At 53.2% G+C, this 23,524-nt stretch overlaps 1 protein-coding gene across 1 annotated transcript; it reads right to left on the bottom strand.

The window, feature by feature from the left end:
• Positions 1–1,145: 1,145 nt before the first annotated feature.
• Positions 1,146–22,220, bottom strand: E2F2 (E2F transcription factor 2). Its single transcript, XM_082615298.1, has 7 exons — positions 21,958–22,220; positions 16,444–16,549; positions 14,653–14,872; positions 13,669–13,829; positions 11,573–11,715; positions 9,957–10,149; positions 1,146–4,692 (listed from the first exon to the last, which is right to left on the bottom strand). The coding sequence occupies exons 1-7, from the start codon at positions 22,207–22,209 to the stop codon at positions 4,424–4,426; spliced, it is 1,344 nt and encodes a 447-aa protein (XP_082471424.1). The 5' UTR covers positions 22,210–22,220; the 3' UTR covers positions 1,146–4,423.
• Positions 22,221–23,524: the final 1,304 nt, after the last annotated feature.

Below are 23,524 nucleotides of genomic sequence, written 5' to 3' on the forward strand. Positions count from 1 at the left end.
TTATCTCTATCTCCCCAGTTCCTAGCACACAGTAGGTATTCAATAACCCATAAATGGCCATATCCGTGTACAAAGTATTAACGGTTACATATTAGTGTCAAGGAAAAACTCTATAAAAAAACTGAACTGGGCCTTGAAGAATAAGCAGGAGGGCTTCCCTGGTGGCGCAGTTGTTAAGAATCCACCTGCCAATGCAGGGGAGATGGGTTTGAGCCCTGGTCCAGGAAGATCCCACATGCCGCGAAGCAACTAAGCCCATGCGCCACAACTACTGAGCCTGCGCTCTAGAGCCCGCAAGCCACAACTACTGAAACCCGCATGCCTAGAGCCCGTGCTCCGCAACAAGAGAAGCCACTGCAATGAGAAGCCCGCGCACCACAACGAAGAGCAGCCCCTGCTCGCCGCCGCAACTAGAGAAAGCCCGTGCGCAGCAACAAAGACCCAACTCAGCCAAATAAATAAATAAATAAATTTATAAAAAAAGAGTAAGCAGGAGCCTACTCAGGTGAATTGCAGAGAAGGGGGGAAACATGTTGTTTTCAGGAACTGACAAAGAAGTCCAGTGTGGCTATGGGTGGTGGGAAGGAGTGGCCAGTGAGGCTGGAAAGGTAGGGTAAGCCAGTTGCAAGGTTAGAAATGGACGTTCACACCAAGTGAAAGGGCACTTCACCCTGAGGGCAGAGGGAAGCCATCCATTAAGAAGGGGAGTGACATGATGAGAGCTGTGTTTTAGAAGGATCTCTCTGGATTAGTGGGGTCATGGTTCTCAAACTTCACCTGCACTAGAATCACCTGGAAGGCTCATTAAGACACAGATTCTGGGTCCCACCCCATGAGTTTCTTATTCAGAAGGTCTGGTGTGGGGCCTGAGAATATGCATTTCTCACAAGTTCCCAGGGAATGCCGGTTTGAGGGCCACATTTTGAGAACCACTGATATAGAGGATGGGGTGGAGAAGAATGGGTAGCAGTGAGAATATTAAGGAAGCTACTGAAATTGCTCAGGTGAGAGGTGATGGAGGCAGACGCAAGGCAGGGGCTCACAGTTTAGATCTGGGTGCTGCTAACTTCAGGGTCTTATTGGTGAGATTTCAGGCATGGTACTAAGCCAACGTGGGGAAGGGAGGCTGTTTCTGGGCATAGATCAGCCAGTTGGTCAGAACAGTCTCCACCCCCGACCTGGGAGGGCCAGACCCACACTTGGTAATGACCTTCAGAAAGCACAACAGAGACAAGGGGCCCAGGTTTGTCATTTAATGCCCAATCATCACAACACGTGGAGGTTTACATGGTGCTCGTCAAGGCAGGACACAGGGCAAAACCAGAAACCCGGCCAGAGGTGAGTGACCCGAATGGAATCCCAGCAGAGACCAGGGTCCTTCTAGACACGTGTCACATACAAGGCTTCAGCACTTATCCAGGAGCCAGCAGGCTGGCTGGGCTTCTGCTCACCGAGAGTCCCCATGGTAGGCTAGGGTCCTAGGATGAGGTGGGGACCTCAGGACACAGTGATAAGAACCAGAAAGCTGCTTGCAAACAACCCCAAACGTCTTTCACTTCAAATGCTTTAAGCCACACAATGCTTGGACGCAGGAGCACCCAAACTCTTTCACTAAAAACTAAACACGGCGCAGAACTGAGGCTGAACACCTGGAAAGAGGAAATAAAGTCAAAACCACGCTCCAGCCAGTTTTAACACCCTCCGCCCTCCCCCTCCTCTTCCCTGTAGCCGCACTGTTCAGACCACAGCGTGGCTGTGGAGGAGAGATGCTACTCTGGTTTTAAGAAATCTCTTTGAATCTCCAACACTACTGCACAATTTAATACTACTGGGTTCCCGGGAGTCCCCGAGCCTTTGATGCCCCTGGGGACATGAGTGACGGGGGTGGAGTGGGGGCTGCCAGAGCGGCTGGGAAATTTCCTGGCAGGAATAGTTTACCTCAGAAAGAAACTGGCTTTTCTTCTACCCTGGTTTTAAAGTTTACCTGGGCCCTGAAGGGAATTCCACTCAAAATGTTTCTTAAAGTACTTGATGGAACTTGGGAGGTTTCAGGAATCACCAGGAAGAAAGAGGCACAAGCTTGTTTCCTACACCAAGCCTGAGGCTTGGCCTGTTGATCCCGCCACTGGGCCAGGACAGGTGTGGAGGGGACAGGACGGTGGGGGCGCCAGCTGCTCTGGATATAGGCCATGGGCCCAAGGGACAGCCTCTCTGTCCAGCCCTTTGGCTGGGCTTTGGGGAATGAGCTTCAATTCTGGCTGGATTTCACCACTAAATTCATTTCCCTTTTCTATGATTTAACTCTAGGAGAAAGCTCTAGACAGAGCCCAAGGCATGGAAGTCAGACAGCTCTGTCCTCAGATATGGCGCATGGCTAGATGGCAGCCCAGCAGAGACCTCACAACAACCATGCCATCTCCAGCCCCACCCGCCCCAAACCAGATCTCAGGCAGCACCCCTTCCCCCCACCCAAGGGCCAAGGTGGTCCCTTGGCCCTAGGCATGCTGGGCTTCAAAACTGCCTTCTGGGGCTTCCCTGGTGGTGCAGTGGTTGAGAGTCCGCCTGCCGATGCAGGGGACACGGGTTTGTGCCCTGGTCCGGGAAGATCCCACATGCCGCGGAGCGGCTGGGCCTGTGAGCCATGGCCGCTGAGCCCGCGTGTCCGGAGCCTGTGCTCCTCAATGGGAGAGGCCACAACAGTGAGAGGCCCGCGTACAGCAAAAAAAAAAAACAACAAAAAAAAACAACTGCCTTCTGATGAGACCCCTGTGTTTAGAGAGTAGAGACCAAAGTCACTTCTGTAAAGCATAAAAAAACTAGCCCTGTTTATAGAGCAGGGTATCTGTGACCATTCCTGAGAGGGCACTAACTTGGGGACCCAGGAAGTTGAGCAAATGACAAGGCCTGACTGTCCCTGGCTGGGCATTAGCTCACATTGGACCCCACCCCCAAAGAAGCCCACCTTCCAAGCTTCAGAAGCCAGTAGGTCAGCTCAGGAGCAATCCCATAGAGCCAACTTCATATTTGAAACCAACTTAATGCTACAAACTTAAAAAAATAAAAGTGCTGCCCAGCTGAGCCCCTGAGGAAACCTAGCTCCCTGAGGGTGGGTGGTGGGTCTCTCAGACCACCACCCCTGGCTGCCTCTCTCAGGAAGGCACAGCCTTGGTTCAGCCCAGAGCCCCCCACCCACCCCAAGTTGGGCGGGGGAGGAGAGCTGACTGCCCCATACCCAGCTGGGCTATGGGGACAATGTGGGATGGTCAAGCCTCTGGGGGATGGGGTGAGGCCAAAAGACCTTCTTAGGACCCCAAGCCTGAAGAGGTAACATGAGCCCATCTCCCCATTAGCTGCCAACGTCTGGTCTGCCATGAAGACTCTTCCCTGTCACCCCTTCAGCATCCTGTGACAAAAGGAGCCAACATGCCATCAAGCCGTGGTCACTTCTGTCCCTGGGGGTCTCTGTGAGAGCTGGGGGGAAGGGGAGGTCCTTAAAGAATCACCCCCTTCGACAGATGTAGCAAAAAAAAGTCCTTCCAGGGAAGGGGAGGACGATACCAGCAGCTACCAGCAGAGGTGCTTTCTGGCAGTTTCTTATTTTATGCTCACCCTTGTCCATAGTGGGCCTATCTCTACCGCCCAGGTCCTCAGGGTAAAACAGCCCCTGTCCCAGCAAGAGGCAACAACGGAGGAAAGGTGCCCACAGCAGCGGACAGCTGCTTCCATGTTCGTGCCCCAGTTTCCCCGGGAGCTCTTTTGGGCTGACTCCCTGGAACCAGCTCTGGGACACAGAAGACCAGGAATCCTGCAGCCCCCGCTCGAGAGAATTAGGAGGCTGAAGTGCAACTGGCATTCCAGCAGACTGGATGGTCCCCTGAGGCCCAGTCCCCCACTGCGGGGGGGAGTCAGGGAGTTGGCCTGGGCCCCTGCAAGCCCCCGCCTGCCCTTGGACCTGTCTGAGGAGATGTCTTCCTAGGAACTAGAACAACCTCCCTGCTAAAACTCAGGGAAGGCAAACAAACAAAACTCAACCTGAAATAAATACAAAGGCATTAAGTGCTTCTTGATAAACTGAGGGTCCTAATTGCCCCTCTAAAGGCAATTGCAGGAACTCTCCTTGGACCTGGTCACCTCCCCTGTGGCCCTTCACATGAGATCAGAGGTCAGAAGACTGGCTGCGTCTTCCCAGGCCCAGTTTCCATCAAGAAGGACAGGACCCAACCCCTGACAGGCTCCTCCCCCGTATCCTCCACATTCCCCTGACAGCGCTGGCTGGCAGGTGGTAGGTAGGAAAGGAAAAGGGGGGACCCCCATACCCTGAGGGCAGCACCTCGTGTCACATCCTGTGCAGGCAGAGGGCCTGTCAGTCTGCCTGTGAGGAGGTAGAGACTGGAGGGGTTGCCGGGGGGCAGGCAGGGGCCATTCAGTTAATCAGCAGGTCCCCGAGGTCATAGGTGTCGAAGAGGTCACTGATGCCCTCCCCGCCGTCCAGGCCCCACAGGTAGTCGTCCTGGTCCAAGGGCGGGGAGAAGCTGATCAGAGGGGAGCTGCACGGCAGCGTCGGGGACAGGAACTGGTCCTCCGTCTGCTGCAGGAGTGGGTGCGGCAGCTCCAGCATGCTGTCGGTGGCCTCCAGGGGAACAAGGGATGGCGGGAGTGGTGGCAGGACCTGCTGGGACGTCAGCGCTGGTCCTGGAGACAAATCAACAAGGGTTACGCCTGATGCTGGTGTCCGAAAGCCTCTGGTCAGACCTCCGAGAACAAAAACAGCCTCTGGTCTCTCCTACCCTGGCTCACGCCTGACAGCACAGGACACCCTGCCCTTTCCCGCCCCAGCTCCAGCAGCCCCCCTCCTTCACCCACACTCTCTCCCCTCCCCTCTCCTGTCTCCACACCCACCCCCAGCTTCTGCAGTCACCCTACCCACTTTCAACGTCAAGGTCCTGGCCCCTGAAGTCACTATCTCTTTTTCCTGCATCATCAATTCCCCTCACTCTCCTAGATCATTCCTGTCAACACACAGACATCCTCTTATAACTCTTATCTTTATTATGTTTTTTTGGCCTCACCATGCAGCATGTGGAATCTTAGTTCCCCGACCAGGGATCGAACCCACGCCCCTTGCATTGGAAGCGTGGAGTCTTAACCACTGGACCGCCAGGGAAGTCCCTAATAACTCTGATCTTTAAAGAGCATCCTCCCCTGACCTCATGACTCTCTCCAATTACCAGCCCACTGTACTGCTCCCTTTCACAGTGAAGTTTCTTAAGAGTTACCCGTGCTCACTCCCTACTTCCCCACCACTATTCACGCTTCAACCCACTCCAACCTGGGATCTGTCTGAACCAGTGCCCTCCATGTTGCTAAATCCAGGGGTCAGTTCTCTGGCCTCATCCCATGTGACATTCCAGCAGAATCTGATGCAGTCGTTCACACCCTTCTTCTTGAAACATCTTCACTTGGCTTCGGAGGTACTAGATTCTCCTGGTTTTCTTCCTACCTCTTTGGCTGCTTCTTCTTGGTCTCCTTTCCTGGATCCTCCTCCTCTTCTCAACTTCTAAACCCTGAAGCCCAGGGGCTCCATCCTCCGATTCTTCTCTCCTCTGGCTGCACTCCTTGCCAGGTGATCTCAGCGGGCCCCATGGCTTTAAATCCGTCTCCAGATCTACTGCTCCCAAGTGGATGCCTCTGGCACAGACCCCACCTCCCGGCTCTGGGTTCCTGCTACATCTATACTTGATGGCTACACTAGGTCAGAACTCAGCATGTCAAAACCAAACTCCGGGGCTTCCCTGGTGGCACAGTGGTTGAGAGTCCGCCTGCCGATGCAGGGGACACGGGTTTGTGCCCCGGTCCGGGAAGATCCCACATGCCGCGGAGCGGTTAGGCCCGTGAGCCATGGCCGTTGAGCCTCCGCGTCTGGAGCCTGTGCTCCGCAACGGGAGAGGCCACAACAGTGAGAGGCCAGCGTACCGCAAACAAAACAAAACAAAACAAAAAAAAACCAAACTCCTGGTCTTCCCCCATTGTATTTAATGAAGCCCCGCCCACTCAGTTGCTTAGACCAGAAGGCCCAAGAATCACCTGTAATCCTGCCATTTCCCCGCATCTGACCCAGCAGCAAGTTCGGTCACTTCCACAACCAAATCAACCCTCTAAGCTGCCCATCTCTCTTCAGTCCCGCTGCTGTGATCTGCAGCCCGCCCCTTCCTCTCACCCAGGCCCCTGCAGAAGCCTTCTCACCAGTCACCTTGCTTCGACTCTTGGCCCTTGCAGTCTGTGCTCTGACTTAAAAATGGCTTAGAGGGACTTCCCTGGCGGTCCAGTGGTTAAGACCCCACGCTTCCAATGCAGGGGGCGCGGGGTCGATCCCTGGTCGGGGAACTAAGATCTCACATGCCAAGTGGCGTGGCCAAAAAAAAAAAGGTGGCTTAGAATAAAATCCAAGTTCCCACCAGGACTGAGCAGGCCCGGTGTGACTTGGTCCCGGCCTCCCTTTCTGGTCCCTCTCCCGCCTCCCTCCCATAGCTCACGCTCACCTCTCTAGACACACCGGCCATCACCTACTCTTCAGCACACCAGCTCATTTCCATTTAGAGGTAAGGACGTGATTCCCTACGCAGGCATGTGGAGCAGGGCGCCGGAAATCCCCTGCCAAATATACCCTGACGCCCAGAATCTCACCATCTGGGTCGTTCCTTACCAGCCAAGCATTGCTTTGAAAATACAACCATGTCAGTGTGCCAGACCGCCTCGAGCTAGCTGTGTAACTGTGGGCAAGTGACAACGTTCATAGGTCTCCGTTTCCTCACCCCTAAAATGGGGATGATGATTATACCTGCCTCCGGTTGAGGGGCTTAAATGGTAAGTGCAGATAAAGAACAGCTGGTCTGCAGGCCGCCCTTCTTAAAAACAAAAATAGCTCCCATTTCCCAAGGGCTTACTCCGTCAGCTCTGATCTCAAGGAGAGGCCTGTTTCACCTCCTTGGACACTCCAGAAGCCCCAGCGGGAGGCACTGTTATTATGTCTATTTATAGATGAGGAAACTGGAGCTCAAAGAAGCCAATTAAATGTAGTATTTGAATGAAAAAAAAATCAGTTTGTTTAGCACATCGCAGAGGCCTGCGCGTGTTAGAGTATGAGGCCTGGCTTGGGAGTGAGGAAGAGGCTGGGAGCTCAGTCCCCAGCCCCTCACCAGCTACAGGACCCAGCATCTCAGTTTTCCCAGCAGGAGAAATAAGGACCCACCACCCTGAGTTGTGGAAGCAGCAACTGAGCTATCACACCTGAGAGCCTTTACCTCAGGTCCGACCCCTCCCATCCATCCATCCATCCATCCATCCATCCATCCATCCATCCATCCATCCTCTCTCCCTCTTTCTCTGTCTCACTGTGTATCACATCCAGAAGAGAAATGCTCTTTGTAACATCTGTGCCTCCACTGCGCCCTGAATGGCTCATATTCACTTAAATATCTCCAAACCCACACATAATAGGTGTCCAGTTCACACAAGCTTTTAAAAAGTCACATTCACGCTGTATCATCACCTGAAATGCACCCAATAATCACGAGGGGGTTTTATTTAGTGTCCCCCTTTTTGGAGACGTGGGAACAGAGGCTTGGAGGGGTTAAAGTGACTCCCCCCAAGTCACCCCATCATAGGAGGTGAGATGCAGACTCACATCCAAGTGTCCCAGCTGCAGCTCCTGTGCCCTCAGCCACATGTAGGTTTAAGTCAGAAAGTCACAGCCTGGAGGGATGTTCAATGACCCAGGTTCAGATTCATCCCATTGCAGGTGAGGGAAACGAGGTCCCCAAGCAAGAATGATTCCCCTGGTGGCACCAGAACTAGGACGGGAACCTGGGTCCTAAGACTGTAGTGGCCTCCTCTTTGGACCAGGCCCTTGGTGCTTGTATCTCAGAATGACCCTGCTTCAGGCCAGAACATGGAGCACGTGTGAGTGCACGTGTGTGTGTGTACACCTTCTGGAAAACTTCCTCCTGCTCTTTTCAGCAGGGACATCACTAAGAGACCACATGGCAAGGGTGAAGAGGGGCAGCAAGGGCATGGGCCCTGGCACAGAGCTGACTTCTGGGCTGGCCCCTCCACCTACTGTTCCATAAGCCTCTATCTAGGCTTTTCGGGCCTCAGCCTCTTGACTTGTACAACTGAGGTAAAATCCTTGTCCTTGCTTACGCGGTAGGGTCCTCCACCTCTGCCCAAGGTCTCAGACGACAACTGAAGGTTCTAACTCTGGAGAGCCGTGCACATGTTGACAGTGGAGCGAGAAAGCAGAGCGGGGGAGGAGGAGGGAGAACAGGGTGGGGCACAGGTCTGGACTGGGAGATAGGCACTGGGAGGTTCCCAGAGGGACAGATGGTCGGTTCAGGGAGAGCCCTGGTCCTGGGACCAGGCTGGAACACAGGAGAGATCGCTAGAGAAGAACTGGGAGTCTGGGCTCCTGTCTGAGCTCTGCCACTAACTTGCTGTGTGACCTTAGGAAAGTCACTTGCCCTCTCTGGGCCTCAGTTTATTCATGTGTAAAATGAAGTGTTGAGTTAAATCAGGGGTCAACAAACTTCTGTAAAGGGCTAGATAGTATTTTAGGCTTTACAGGACACGTATGGTCTCTGTCACATAGTCACTTGCCCTACGCCGAACCCCCAACTCTTTAAAAATGTGAAAACTGTTCTTAGGTCATGGGTCATATAAAAACAGGCCGGATTTGGCCTGCAGGCAATAGTTTTATTAACCCTTGAGTTAAAGAAATGGAATCCAATCTGGGTTCTGTGGACACCTGCCTCCACCACCACACACACAAAAAGCCTCTTCCCCCAGACCAGTTCTAGCTCTGCATTTGTTTAAACACTAGGGTTCTATTTAGGGGAATTCTGCTGCTAAGAAAACAAAAGCGGAACACTGGCCTACACGGCCTCGAAGGATCCTGCTGATCTAACCTGATGTCAGTAAAGGGCAAAAACCATTCTGGGGGAGGGGCCTTCATAGGCTCCCATTTCTACTCTTGCCCAACTCCCAGTCTCCCTGGGGAGACCTCGGGGACTCTCCTGCCACTTTACTCCTTGGCAACGGCCTCATACTACTTCCTGCCCGGCATAGACAGCTTTCAGCTCTACCACCCACCTCCCAGCCACCGTCCTTCCTTGATCTGTTCTGTGCCTCGTGGAGAGAGCCCTGGGCTAGAGTGTGGAGACCAAGGTTCAAGACACAGCTCTGCTGCCTCCCAGCTAGGAGGCCTTGGGCAGGTCACATCACCTCTGTTTCAGTTTATCTATCTCTAAACTGGGAAAAATAAAACCTACCTCAAGAACCGCTGTGAGGAGTAATGTGATAATGGACGTACCTGGTACACAGTCGTGGCTAAAACACCTTAGTTATGATCTCCTAAGAAAGTGCTGAGCCTTCCTCAGAAAATCTATAGTTTCCATGTACTATGGGCTTATTGAGTGTCAGGAGCTGCCGTCAGGAGCTGTTACAGAAGTAGCAGTGCTAGTGACGGTGGCCGTAGTGATGATAATAATAGTTAACAGTTACTGCCAGGCACCGTTCTAAATGCTTTACCTATATTAACTCATTTAACGTTCACAAACTATGAGGTAGGTACTATTAATTACTATGCCCAAAATACAGATGCGGAAATTAAGGCAAAGACAGGTAAAGTAAGTTGTCCAAGATCATATAGCTGGTAAGTGGAAGAGGTGGGATTCAAACCCAGGCGCCCCTCTGCCCAGAGCAGCAACAGTCTCCCCACTGAGACAAGGAACGTGCATGTGCTTTATAAAGTGTAAAGGACAATGCACACGTGTGTGGGAGAAGGACTGTATCCCCTCCTGCTGGGTAGAAGGTAGGTACCCAACAAATGCTGACACGGAAGAGGGAAACTCTAAGGCTGGTCCCTCTCGGCATCCCTTGTCCCTCTGGACAGAGGGTCTCACCTGAGGATGCTGTGGATTCCGTGATTCCAGGGTTGATGCTGCTGCTGGGCTGCGTGGGGTCAGAGCTGGGACTGAGGGCGGAGGTGGAGGGGAGGGGCTCCTTGGCAGGACTGTTGGGCTCCTGCACCTCTTCTGGGCACAGGTAGACTTCGATGGGCCCCTGCGTGCTCTTCAGGTATATCTGCAGGTTCTCCTGGAGAAGCAAGAGAAGCCAGGTCATGGCTCTGGGCAGCTGGACTTACTCATGGCTCAGTGGGTATGGACGGACACATGAGGCTCTCACCGTCCATATGAGCATGCTCGGCTCCTGAGCTGGGTGCTGGGCCTGCCCCATGTGGTCTGTGGTAGACATCTCTCTGGCCCCGAGACCCCCTTCTTTTAGGGAGAGTGCCTTGATTTTCCTTTGGGAAATCACTCCTCCCCCACTCTCAGGCCTGAGCTGGTATCATAAGAGCTATCTTTGCTACGGCAAGGGGAAAGCCCACCTGGGAATGGAGTTGGCACAGAAAATGGCAGAGTGAGATGGAGAGTGTGAGGCCAACTTTACAACACGGTTTGAGCCTCTGCATCCAGCCTTGCCTTCAATCCCCAAATCTCCCCCTGGACCTGTCACTTGGTTCCCCCCGGGTCCCCCTCACTTAAGCCAGTCGGACTTGGCTTTCTGTTATTTGTAACCAAGAGACTGATACTTGGCTTTCCTGCCCTTGCCTCCTGCCTGCCTCGTACCCGCAGCTTGAGCCACAGCCGGCAACGCACGTGCTGCTGCCGATCGCATTCAGGTGTCCACGCCTGCGCCCAGGCAGTCACTTTGCCTGCCCCTACGGGCCTTAATGTTTTTCCACTAAACAAATTATTTCTGGAGCCTTTATCAGACTCTGGGCTGGGGGTACCACATGGGTGGAACACGGCTTTGTGGAGGTTACACTCTAACAGATGAAGCAGAACATAATTACATAATCACCAATATATCCCGGCAAATGGAGGTTAAGTGCGATGGAAAAGAACACGTGGTTATGAAGTCTGGAGGTAATCATGGAAGGCTTCTTGAGGAGGTGATGTTCAAGTTGCGACCTGTAGGATGAATAGCCGTAAACCAGGCAGAGAGAGGGAAGAGCATTTCGGCTGGAGGGAATAGCGTGTGAGAAGGTCTTGTACTGAGGTCGAGCTTAGTGTGGTGGGGAAACGGCAGGCAGCTCAGTGTGGCTGAAGTAGAGACAGAAGGGGGTCAGCATGCGAGAGGAGGTGGGTGAGGTCAGAGCACAGACAGCCTCATAGGGAGTGTAAGAATTTTGGTCTTTAAACTAGGTTAACATGGAAGGATTACTGTGAGTACTGACACTGCTGTGCGTGAGTGCACGTGTGCATGCACGTGGTAACGCAGGGGCTGGTGGGATGCGGAGAGGAACCAGGAACAGAGATTTTCTCAGGCTGGTACCTAATGCCTGATGCCCTTTCCAGCTTCCGCCACTTCTGCCCCAGCTCGGAGACCATCAGTCTTGCCATGGCCACCAGCATGGACCAAGGAAGCTTGGGACTAGGCAGTGACAGGAACGGAACCTGCAGAGCTGTCTGGAGTGTTCCTAACCCTGCTCTCCACTAAATGCTTCCCCTCTTACCTCGCTCCTGTCAGGCACTTCTAGTCTCGTCTGCGGAGGGGCCTTGACAGCGATCACCGTCTGCTCCTTAAAGCTGCCCACAGCACGGATGTCCTGGTAAGTCACGTAGGCCAGTGTAGGGGCAGGAGAGTCAAGAGAAGTGACTGTCTGGTCAAAATTAAAACTCCCAGCCTACCCGGAAGGGATCTAACCCACCTCTCAAAGACTCTGAACACCCCAAAACTGTAACCTGTTCTTTTAATCTTATAAGCTACCTTGGACCCCTTTAGAAATGGAGGTATGAATCATTAAAAAAAAATGCTGCTTATATCAGCTTTTTACATAAAGGCTTCATCTGCCAAGCTAGATTTTTAGCTCCGAGAGGGCAGGAAGATGTGTCTTATTTCTTTATATTTCTCACAATGCCTACTATCCTTCCAGAAATACAAGGTCAGATCCAAATACCGATTAGATGGTCCAACCATTTGGAAAAAGTATATGTAAAGCCATTGCAAAGTCTATGCTCTTTGACCTCATTGTTTCAATCCTAGGAATCTAACCTAGGGAAATAAGTAAAAAACTTGGGAGAAGTTTCTATCTATAAAGATATTTGGGACTTCCCTGGTGGCACAGTGGTTAAGAATCCTTCTGCCAGTGCAGGGGACACGGGTTCGAGCCCTGGTCCGGGAAGATCCCACATGCTGCAGAGCAGCTAAGCCCGTGCGCCACAACTACTGGAGCCTGCACACCCTAGAGCCCGAGTGCCGCAACTACTGAGCCCACATACTCTAGGGCCCTCGTGCCGCAACTACTGAGCCCATGTGCTGCAACTACTGAAGCCCGCGTGCTTAGAGCCCGTGCTCCGCAACAAGAGAAGCCACTGCAATGAGAAGCCCGGGCACCGCAACAAAGACCCAGCACAGCCAAAAAATAAAAAAATAAAAATAAATAAAGACATTCATCACAATGTTGCTTTATAAAACAGAAATCTAGGATTGATCTAAATGCCCATTCTAGGCCTTATCAACAAACCATAGTGGTCTGAGTAGGACATTCTCAAACCACTTAAATATTCCCTGGCGGTCCAGTGGTTAGGACTCTGCACTTCCACTGAAGGAGGCACGGGTTCGATCCCTGGTTGGGGAAGTAAGATCCTGCAAGTCGTGCGGTATGGCAAAACAAAAACAAACAAACAAACAAAAATATATATGATGTTAAACGATACGAAACTGCTGTTTTTATAGGTAAAAAAGAAAAAAGGTCCAATATCAGCAATTTCATGTGGATCAACCAAATAGTTAGGAAGGATATGTAACAACATAAAAACCACCTATGGTAGTATACTAAGTAGAGAAAAGCAGAATATAAAACGTTGTATACAGCAGGTACACACAGTATTTAAATAACACACACCCTGTGTATAGCTAAGGAATGATGGCTGTGTTCGGGTGGCAGCTCTTTTTTCTTTTCTCCATTTTCCAGATTTACAGAAATGTACTTGTCTTATTTTTATTTTATTTTATTTTATTTTTATTTATTTATTTATTTTTTTTATAAAGGAACAAAGTGTGCCATTTTCAAAGCTAAGCTGATGAAGATTTTCGACATCTGGATTTTTTTTTTTAATTTTATTTATTTATTTATTTATTTATTTATTTATGGCTGTGTTGGGTCTTCATTTCTATGCGAGGGCTTTCTCTAGTTGTGGCAAGTGGGGGCCACTCTTCATTGCAGTGCGCGGGGCCTCTCACTATCACGGCCTCTCTTGTTGCAGAGCACAGGCTCCAGACGCGCAGGCTCAGTAATTGTGGCTCACAGGCCTAGTTGCTCCGCGGCATGTGGGATCCTCCCAGACCAGGGCTCGAACCCGTGTCCCCTGGATTGGCAGGCAGATTCTCAACCACTGCGCCACCAGGGAAGCCCTACTTGTCTTATTTTTATGAGAAAGTAACTTCAAGAGACCCAAGAGGAAAAGCCACTGAGGAAGGAAGAAACAGATATGCCAGCCCCCTAGGGTGGATCAGTCCCTGCAGGGAGGTACTGCATCAACTCTGGGTAGTTATGAGCATGCAACAGGCCCCCTGCTCCCGGACCCCTTCCTCCCAACCAAAGAGGATATCTCTTGTTGGCCTTGTCCTCCGTCAGGTGCTTGAAGTGCAGAGAGCAGCTCTGGATGAGCTGGTCCAAGGCCTGCTCCATGCTCATTAGCTCCTTCAGCTCCTGCCCCAGCTGCTGCTGCTTCCCAGGCCGGGTGGGGTCTTCAAACAGTCCTCTGCCTCTGGGGACAGAGCAGTCCCCCAGTGTCAGTCTCAGTCTACATCCAGGGACCCCAACCCCAGGGCTGCTGTGCAAAGCTGCACAGACGGTGTGGGCAAAACTCCAGGAAGAGGCCATTCACACGGTCTATGATGGTGCCTCCTGGCTTGTACAAATCAGTGGTCCTGCCTAGCTCCCAGGGAGCTGCCAGGGATTGGAACTTGATGTTTGGGGGTTGGGCTAGGGAAAAGAAACAAGTCAGGGCCTGACACCACTTTTGGGGGGCTTTCAACTCTACGCACCCTATGCCCCAGGCTCCCCCAAATGGCAGGGAACTGGAGTGACCTCACTCCTGACTTCTCTGCTTGCGTTCTCTTAGAGTTCACGCCAGGAGTTGCAGGTCTGTTCTTTAAGACCTTATAGAAGTGAGGAACGGAGTCTGTAGTACTTATATCTCAGCTGGAAGGAGTTGGGTTACTACTGCGCAGATCCCAGAGGACTTTCCTAAGTTAGAAGAGGGCAATATTGGGACCCCTGACTAAAGAGGATCTGGGGTCCTCTTAGCCTTTACACGTCCTGTAAATCATTCTCTGACCCTGCCATGCTCTCCTAATACTACTTCAGCATATACACCTGCTCTTCCGTCCCCCCCTTAAATACATTGGCTCCACCCGCAGCATGTAAGCTTATTGGATGTTGCCCTTCCTTTCCCCCGCCAGCACTTGTGCCCATTGGATGTTGCTCTCAGGCCCGCCCCCTACATTCACAACCTCAGGATGTTGCCCCTGGCTCCACCCACAGCACGCGCACTCATTGGTGCCATCGGCCCCAGCCCAGGCACTCACACCCACTGGATGTTGTTCTTGGCCTTCTTGCGGATGAGCTGGATGCCCTCCAGCACATTGGTTATGTCGTAGATGCGCCGCTTCTGCACGTCCAGCACCTCAGCAGCCCAGTTAAGGTCCAGGACCCCATCCTCAGACTCGCTCAGGAGGTAAATGAATTTCTTGGTGAGCAGCCCCAGCGACGTGTCATAGCGAGTCTTCTCCCCAGGCGACTTGGGGGCTGACGAGGAAAGGCGCTCAGCCACTGCTCAGAGGGGGCCCCCTGGGGAACTTCCTCCATTGACCTGGACCCACTTTCCAGTTTACACCCTCCATGTAAGCACCCACTTTCCAGTTTACAGAGCACTGGGAGGGAGGGGGTCATTCACCACCATTGTTCAGACAGGGAATCTGATAACTAGAGAGGCAAAATGACTTGCTTAAGGTTTCACAATCGGGGGCAGCGTCGGGGCTGGAAACCAAATATTCTAACTCTTGGTTCGCACCTTTCCACCAAAGCTCAGGGCAGCCATACCGCCACCACCGCTAACAACAACAAATGCGTACTGTGTGTAGCTCACTGTTCTAAGCACTTTCCATATACAACACATTTAATCCTTACAGCACCCTATAAGTTTGGTGTCTAACCATCCCCATTTTACAGGTGAGAGTACTGAGGCACAGACAGATTAAGTAACTTGCTCAACTCACTCAGCTAGAAGGTGGCAAAGCTGGGACTTAAATCCAGGCAGTCTGGCTCCAGAGTCTCCCTTCCTAACCATTACCCTATCCTGCCAGTTATGTCAGGAATTTGGAATTAGGGTAGGGAGGGAATGACAACAACATGTTTATAGGCATGTTTTTTTCTTCCCTTCCAGTTTTATTGAGATATAATTGACATACGGCACTGACATACAGACTTGCTCTTTCTTTCTATGTGTCATGCAATGATTATCTGAGAGGAATCAGTCCTGTTATGTCACATGTGGCAGGTTCATGAAAAAGGTCCCTTTCTTAATGAGGTCGATGTCACAAGACCACATCTCAGCTGCAGCATCTTAAACCACAAGAAGACTTTTGCAATCTAGTGACTTGCAAGTCATATAGCAAGTTAATGGCTAAACTAGTTCTGGAAGCTGAATTGTAGAGAGTCTCAGATTCCTCTAGAAGGGGACTTTAGAATCCCTTAATAGATAGACAGCAAGTATTTGGCACGCAGACAGTGTTGTTAATTTTTGCATTCATGGCAGACATTACTGATTAGTGCACTTGGGATCCTTCAATAAAGAGCTCTGGGCAGCCTCTACTAATCAGTTGGAGAGGAAACTTTCTTGCTATTCCTGATCTAGCTGCGCCTTGCTTTACAGATGAGACAGCTAAGATTCACAGAAGAGGAGTGACCAGACCCTCAAGCTTACCACCCAATAACATACCTTCTTTATTAGGTCTCTGTCCCCCCAAATTAGAATTCCTCCCTAACGCAGTTGCTTAAACTCCCTCCCAAACCAGAATATTGACTGAAAATATCAAGAGGCAGAAACTGGGTTCTGGTCCTGACTCCACTGACTAGCAGTGTGACCTTGGGTAAGTCACTGAAACTCTGAGTCTCCTGTTGCCTCATCAGTAAAAGGGGGATAATCCACCTGCCTGGCAGGATCCAGTGACAAGGCACAGGAAACTGCTGTGTAAACCAGAAAGTGTGCTACAAATATTAGCCCTGGTGATCTGGGCAGGGCTGCTGCCCTCTGCCCCTCCCCACCCCACCTCCAGTCTCCTGAGCCTGCCCTTAGATGACCCATCGGCGTGGCTTACTTTTGGGGCTGGGGAGGCCATCCACTCTAATGCACTTCCGCTTGGGAGTTCGGAATTCAGGGACCACAGGCTTCCCGATCCCCTCCAGGTCCAGCTTCCTTTTGGCCTTGGGGAGAGAGAGGGGAGAGAGGCAGAGTTTGAGAATCATTCGTCCTTTAGCTTCTCCTCGACTTGGGGCCAAAGCACTGAGGCCACCAGCAGCCACCGCCTGCCTCAATTTGCCACCAGTCCTGGGTGACAAAAATCACTGTACCTGGTAAGGAAATATCAGTGACCTGAAAAATCAGCTTTCAGGGGAAGGAAGTCCTTTCTGAGGGGCACACAAGACTCCCATCTTCCGAGGCCCAGGCACTTGAGACTACCAAAGCCAGTCTGGGTTTTAATACAGGGTTCCTTAATAACTGGACCCGACACCCGCCTCTCTACCCCCCTCCCCCAGGATGATACAGGGAGGAAGGAGAGGGGAGGGCCTAAAGCACATCAGGCTGGGGAGAGCCCCCGCACCTCCACTGCAGAAGCAGCTGGCTCACCCAGACTGGGTGCCCATCACAGCCTCACAGCTGGCCCTTATCAGGGTGGGGCTGGGCATCCGCCCAGGCCCAGGGGACTTCCTGGCTCAGTGCCACACCCCAGGGAGGTGTCCACATCGGGAAGCAGTGCAAACATCCCCCACCCCCCTTTTGGGCTCCAGCTCAAGGGCCCCAGGGCCTCCTGAATAGACTCTATTTGCCATTCTTTCTTTGCTGAGAGGGGCAGACAATGAATCCTTCCCCTGTGTCTTAAGGACAAGCAGCTGAGGTCCCCCTGCTCCCCCTCCCTGTTCCCGCCAAGCTTGGGAAACACCTGCTGGGGAAATCAAACCACAGACCCATCTGCTCCTCTCCACCCCACTGCCACCCGGCCTCAATTACGCCCAGCTTCTGGGCTGGCCCGGAAGGGGCCTCTCTCCTTGTTAGGGCTGGCCAGAGGCAGGGCTGGGGCACTGGGGCACAGGTCAGAGACCCAGGGTAAATCTCCCTGCTCCTTCACGGGCTCGCTGTGTGACTTGAGGAAATGCTCCACATCTAGGAGCCTCAGTTTCCTCCTCTGTAAAATGGGGTGGAAAATACCTACTGTCAGGGGCTGTTGTAAGGATTCAAGGAGATAACTTTTGTAAAGCACTCAACCTGTGGCTCAGCATTCAGTAGGTGTTCAGGAAATGCAGAGTCCCTTCCCTAAAATCCAAATTCGGCCTCTTCCTAGACAAACTATTCTGGGGGTCACTGAGCCCATTTCCTTCTTCTTCCCTTCCCCCAGTCACCCAGACACCCCTACCTTAGTTGGGACAGAGAGGTCTATTTTAACTTTTGATGGTGAGGTCATGCTCAGCAGGGCTGAGACTTCTAACCGCTGCTGAGCACAGGTGGGCTGACACGTGTGGGAGGTAGTGATGGCTCTTCCTGTTGTCAGCTCCCTTCCCCCTTCTCATGCCTCCTTCAGGAAGTCTTCCTGGACTGATTTGAGGAGCCCTGCTCCTTGGTTGGAGGAGCCTGGATAAGAGGATCCTCCCCTCCACCTCCACCCAGGCCTGGACATGATCCAAACACCACATCTCCCTGCTCATTCCTCTTTAAGTCCTTCTGGAAAATATTCCTTTTCTAACCTGCCAGCCGGTGAGATGCTAGATTCTAGGGAAAGTGACCTGCTCTAGTCCCATCTTGTTTAGAGGAAAAGTCCTAATCATTCACTGAGACCTTCCACCTGCCCTAGACCAAGCCCCAATGTTCATCACCTCACTGAATCTTCCCAACGCCACGAATCCCAATTTTACAGCTGAAGCAACTGAGACCTGGTGAGCCCAGGACAAGGAGAGGAAGGGAAGTCAGGCTGAGTTCTACCTGAGGCAGAGGTGGCAGCCCAGAGTCGCCCCAGCCCCACTCACCTTCACCTGATGGAAGCCAGCCCCTACTGAGTTCACAGAACACACCAGGAAGAACCTCACTACCTGCAGAGCAGGGAGGAGGGGAGGACCTTGAACAGAGTACCTGCGCAGGGCCTATCACGTGCTCATCAGTCCTAACTCAGCACTGCACTCTCCCTTGGTGGATGAGAAATGGAGACTCATAGAGGTTAAGCCACCACGTGCCCAAGGCCACACAGACAAAGAGCAAAGCCAGAGTTTGAACCCAGATCTGTCTGACTCCAAAACCAGGTATCAGGCTGTTCAGCTCCATCCCATACACGTTGCCCCAGAACTTGCTGAAATTTGAGCCAAGGCCTGGTTATGTCCACCTGCCCCCATCACTTTACTTCACACAGACACACACACACTGGCCCCCTCCCTCTTCTTCCTCTCCTTCACCCTTATCCTGCACTCTCAGGGTCCCTAAGCAGAAAACTGTCCCCCACCTGAGGACATCTCTCTGACACCTTTGAGCACTGCCCAGAGAAAAGTCAGCTCATCATGGATGGGCCTGAGCCTGCAGAACAGAAGTGGCAGAGAACAAGCCTAGGAGGACAAGGACCAAGGAGAGGCTGAGCACAGGCCTTGGAGTCAGAGCTGCCTGGGTTCCCATCCAGGCTGGGTGAGCTGGGCAAGTCCGCTGGCCTCTTGAGCTGCACCTGTAAAAGGGGGCTGCTGTGCTCCTCCCTCCTGGAGGATTCAGTGAGGGGGCGGCAAGGCGCTTGCTCACGCGGGGGAGCTGCAATCACTAATGCACCAGGGCCACCAGCGAGGGGGAGGTTCAGGGCTGAGCTGACAAGCGTCGGGGACGTGCTGAGGGCAAAGGCCAGCTCGACTCCAACCTGACCCTCTTAGGCAGCCCCTTTGGCTGTCTCTTAAAGGCCTGGTTAAGATTCAAGCCCACCATGCCAACCCCGAGGGAGAAGAACGGAGCTCCTTCCTCAGACAGCCCTAGAAGTGACAGGGCCAGAGGCCCCAGACACCACCCCCTTGCAGGCAGCCAGGTGAGGTAACCGGGGCTCAGAGGCGGGGAAGTGACTTGCCAGAAATCACACAGGGAGTGGAGCCAGGTCTCTCCTAAGCCCTAAGTTAGACGGTGGGGGTAGGAGCCAGTGGAAGGAGTTGAGAGCCTTGCTTCCAGATCCGCCTCGCGGCGGCCTGGGAGGGACTCGCTGCCTTGCCTCCCTAAGCCTACATTTCCTCATCTGACCCACCTTGTACGGTTGTTCATTAAAATGTTCATTTTCTTCCCTGGTGCTCAGAGGAAATTTGGAAAAGACAGACAAATGAAAAGAAAAGGAGAACTCTGCAGAATCCCACCCTCTTCACAGGTTCCTGTAGGAATGACACAGAGCAAGGCCGTGTGCCCGGCTGGGCAGGAGCATCCCACGCCTCCTCCAGAGGTGCTGGAAGGAGCTCTAGTCAGGGAGTGAGGAGACCTGGGTTCCCGCCTTCACTCTGCCGTTGATCTTGGTCGCCGTCCCTGGGCAGTGCCTAAGGTCCCTTTAAACAGCAGTTCCCCAACAAATCCTGCTCACCCTGCACTTTGCAGCCTGGGCACAAAACAAGTGGCCACACCCAGGGTTGGGTTTGGAGCTGTCCCAGGTCACACCCTGTTAAAATGAGTAAGCAGGGGGCCAAGGCCTGCCCACCGGGTTTTGGGGCACAGGGCAGCCGGGGACTGACAGGAAAGGGGGCTCTGGGCCCCAGAGGCCTTTAGAGTGGTCTGATGCAAAGAGATGCTCCCACGTCTTGGCTTAGGACTTGGACAAGTGACTTCACATCTCTGCTCAGGTTCCTCATCTGTAAGATACCTCATCCCGGGCATCTTGGCATCTTGACCAAGATAAGGAATGTGAAGAGTGCCAAGCAGTGCCTGGCACACGAGAGGCATTCAGTAAAAGAGCCATTCTTGCTGTGATCACTGAGCCCCTCCGGGAGGGAGGTACAGACAGATGCACTCAGCTCCTCTGGGAGGGAAGCAGTTCAAAACCACAGCTGTTACTGAAACTCTGCCGGGTCTCCTGAAAGCAGCTGGCCAGAGGAGAGACTGGGCCCACCACTGAGCACCCTCCCTGGGGGCACCCAGCTCCTAAATCACGTGGTACTGGGGAAAGTCAAGGCTGCAGAGAAGAGACTAATGATAACCTGCCTTGTGGGTCATATATCTCCCTATATGATCTTGGACAGGTCACATCCCCTCTCTGAGCCTCAGTTTCCCCCTGCAACATGGAGCTACTAAAACCATCTACTTCATAGGGTAGAACCAGTCTAACTATTTTAGACTGTAAAATGCTTAACTAAAGATAGGTAAAAACTCCCAGTTATCCTTGGCTGCTTGACTTGTAAAACAGGAATAGCACTCCTGCTGCCTTCCTCCTAGTTGGAAATAATGTACAGGAAGGGGTTCTGAAAGTTTAAAGCCTTGAGCATTGGCAAAGCAGGATTCCAGTAGCAGGGAGTGGGGCTCTCTCCTGCAGCCAGCGGTGGCTGGAGGCCAAGGCTGCTGATTGACACAGGTCAGATGAGTGCCTCTAGGGCAGAGGGGTTGATCTTCTCCCTGTACTTGAACTTAACTCACCACTCACAACAAAGCCAACCTACAACATCCCCATCTCCCCTTCCTGGATCCTGCTTCCAAAACCCAGAACCTGGAAGAGACTTGAGATGAGTTAGTCCCACAGCTACCCCGTGCACGCACACATTTTCAAGACAAGGAAACTGACGCCCAGACCAGGGCCAAGACTTGTCCAAGGACACACAGTGAATTAGCGGCAATCAGGACCAGAAATCAGGCTCCGTAACTATCACCCCCCACTTCCCAGGGCTCTTCCAACTCCACCCCACCCTATGGTTGTTTCGATTCTCATGGGCTCCAGGAATTCCACTCCCAAAAAACACACCCTGTGCCTGGTGCCACCACACATTGGGCCCTCCCTGGCAACGGTCCTGCGGCTTTGAGAAAAGAGCAGTCAATCTGAACAGGGACCTCAGAGGGCTGCCCCCACCTTGCACCTGCTACTGGCTGTCTGGGACACAAGACTGGGCCTGGGGGAGGACCTAGGGCAGATAATTGGGAAAGAGTTGGCTGGATGGAAAATTAGGAGTCTCAGCCAAACTGGACCTGAGAGACCTCCCCCTATTTTAAAGCTCCCATGGTATCCCCAGGCTCAGTTCTGTGCTTCGACAATAGCAGGTGCCCAGTACTGGTTTCTGGGCCAAACAATGAATGAAAGAATGAATGAATGACAGCAAATTGACTCCGTAGACTTCCCCAAGGTCACAGGGTGCACCGGGGGTAGGGCGTTGGGTCTCCACACTCCTGATCCAGTGCTCATTCCATTCCACCCCAACGGATGAGGTTATTTCATCCCAAGTCTGAAAATGAAAGGCTCTTCTACTTAGATATTGGGGCAATGGGCTGTTCTGGAAGCTGAAAGCTCCCCTTCTCCCTCCCCAGACTCGAGCTGCCTCACTCAGACTAGCTCCCAGGCGTCCCTCCCGCCTTTCCCACACCCGTAAAAGCAGAGAGGGAAGCGGTGCGGGGGCGGGGGGGGGGTCCCCAGCATTACCGGCAGCCGGCCAGCAGGCACGCATCGCACAGCTTGGCCCTCCGGTCCGTGGGGGGTGGCGTCGAGGCAGGTGCCCGGCGCCGCAGCGGGAGGCACAGTCTGCGAGTACAGCTGGGTGTAGTAGGTGGTGGTGGCCGGGCAGAGCTGAGGGCTGCTGAGGCCGGGCGGCCACAGCTCCGTGGGGCTCATCGCGGGCAGCCCCTTGGGGGGTGGCCCCGCGGCCGGAGACAGGTCCCGCGGCCCTCGCAGCATGGCGAGCGCAGCGCCCCCCTCCCCAGCCGGGCCTGGCGCGCCCGCCGGCACCTGCGGGCTTCGGAGCCCGCGGCGGCTCACACGGCCCGCGGCATGGCGCGGAGGCCGGGCAAGGCCGGACCCTCCCCTCCTGGCCCGCCGCCGAGCCGGGCAGTGCTTGGAGATCGCCGCTTGGAGATCGCCCCGCGCCGGCGGCGGCGGCGGCGGCGGCACGGCCAGGGGATACCCCGCCGCGAGGGTGCTGCGACCAGCAAGGGCCCCGCGCCCCCAAAGGCTTCGGCGCCTGGGGTCTGGCCCGCTTCGGGAGTGGTCTCTGGGATGCCCACGGGCTCAGCAGAAACGAGATGCGCTCGGACGGGGGAGGGGGACCGATTGCACCGACTCCCTCTCGCCTCGCTCTCGAGTCCTTGAGCTTTTCTCTGCCTTTTTTTTTTTTCTGCCTTTTTTTTTTTTTTTTTTTTTTTTTTAGCGCGAAACTGCGTGCCGCGAAATTCGGATCTCCCGCGGAAAATGCCGCGCTTCGGTTGGTCGCTGCAACAGGCACAGGCTCCACCCCCCGGAAGGACCCGTCCCCGAGGCGGTGATTGCAACACGAGCTGGATACTTAAAGGGGACGCCACAGCTGCTGTCGCCCGGCGCCCGCCAGCGCTGACAGCCAGAGAAACAGACTGGGAGGGTGGTTCCCTCACAGAGCTGAGGACTGGGCCCGAATTCCCTGGGGGTGGGGGGAACATTTTGGCGCGGAGTCTTGACCAGAGCCCAGACCCAGCAGTACATTGCCCAGGCCACAGACCTTTTGCTAGTTTGCATTATAGCTCAGCCAACGATAACATATAGGTATTTATATCGTTTTTCCCCCCGCTAAAATGAAAGCCAGGAAACTGTTCTCTTTCTTGGCAAGGGGGCTGAGGGACGGAGCCTAACGTTTATACCTCTTCATAGGGGGATACTAACGTCAACTGAGTGCCCACAGTATGCCTAGCACTCTGGAGATGATTACGTCTTATTTAATTTGATCAACAGTCGTCAGAAGAGGAAAGATGATCTTCGTGGTAAAGATGGACAGTCTGAGAGGCTAGGTAACTTGCCCAGGGTCACACAGAGAGATTCACTGATTTGAGATCTGGCAGTTCAGTCTGGGACAGGCCCGGTCCTGAGCCCTTGCTTGTTCCAATAAGAGTCTCCTCCCCTGCTCGCCCAAGCTGTGCCCCTTGCAGGCTTGGGTGGGGGTCCAGAGTGCACAGTTCTGATTTGTTCGCAGTTGTATTCCCAGAGCCCAACACTCAGTAAATATTTGAACATCTCCAGGTTTCTC

This window comes from Mesoplodon mirus, assembly GCF_964341445.2.
Source record: "Mesoplodon mirus genome assembly, chromosome: 3".
Taxonomy (NCBI): domain Eukaryota; kingdom Metazoa; phylum Chordata; class Mammalia; order Artiodactyla; family Ziphiidae; genus Mesoplodon; species Mesoplodon mirus.

Bases quoted from the DNA above. Each gene is read 5' to 3' on its own strand.
- E2F2 (XM_082615298.1), bottom strand. From the start codon at position 22,209: ATGCTGCGAGGGCCGCGGGACCTGTCTCCGGCCGCGGGGCCACCCCCC. The intron at 13,830-14,652 runs GTGAGTGCCTGG...CTCTGTCCCCAG, and splicing joins AAGAACAACATCCAGTGGGT to AGGCAGAGGACTGTTTGAAG. The intron at 4,693-9,956 runs GTGAGACCCTCT...ATTTGTCTCCAG, and splicing joins GGAATCCACAGCATCCTCAG to GACCAGCGCTGACGTCCCAG.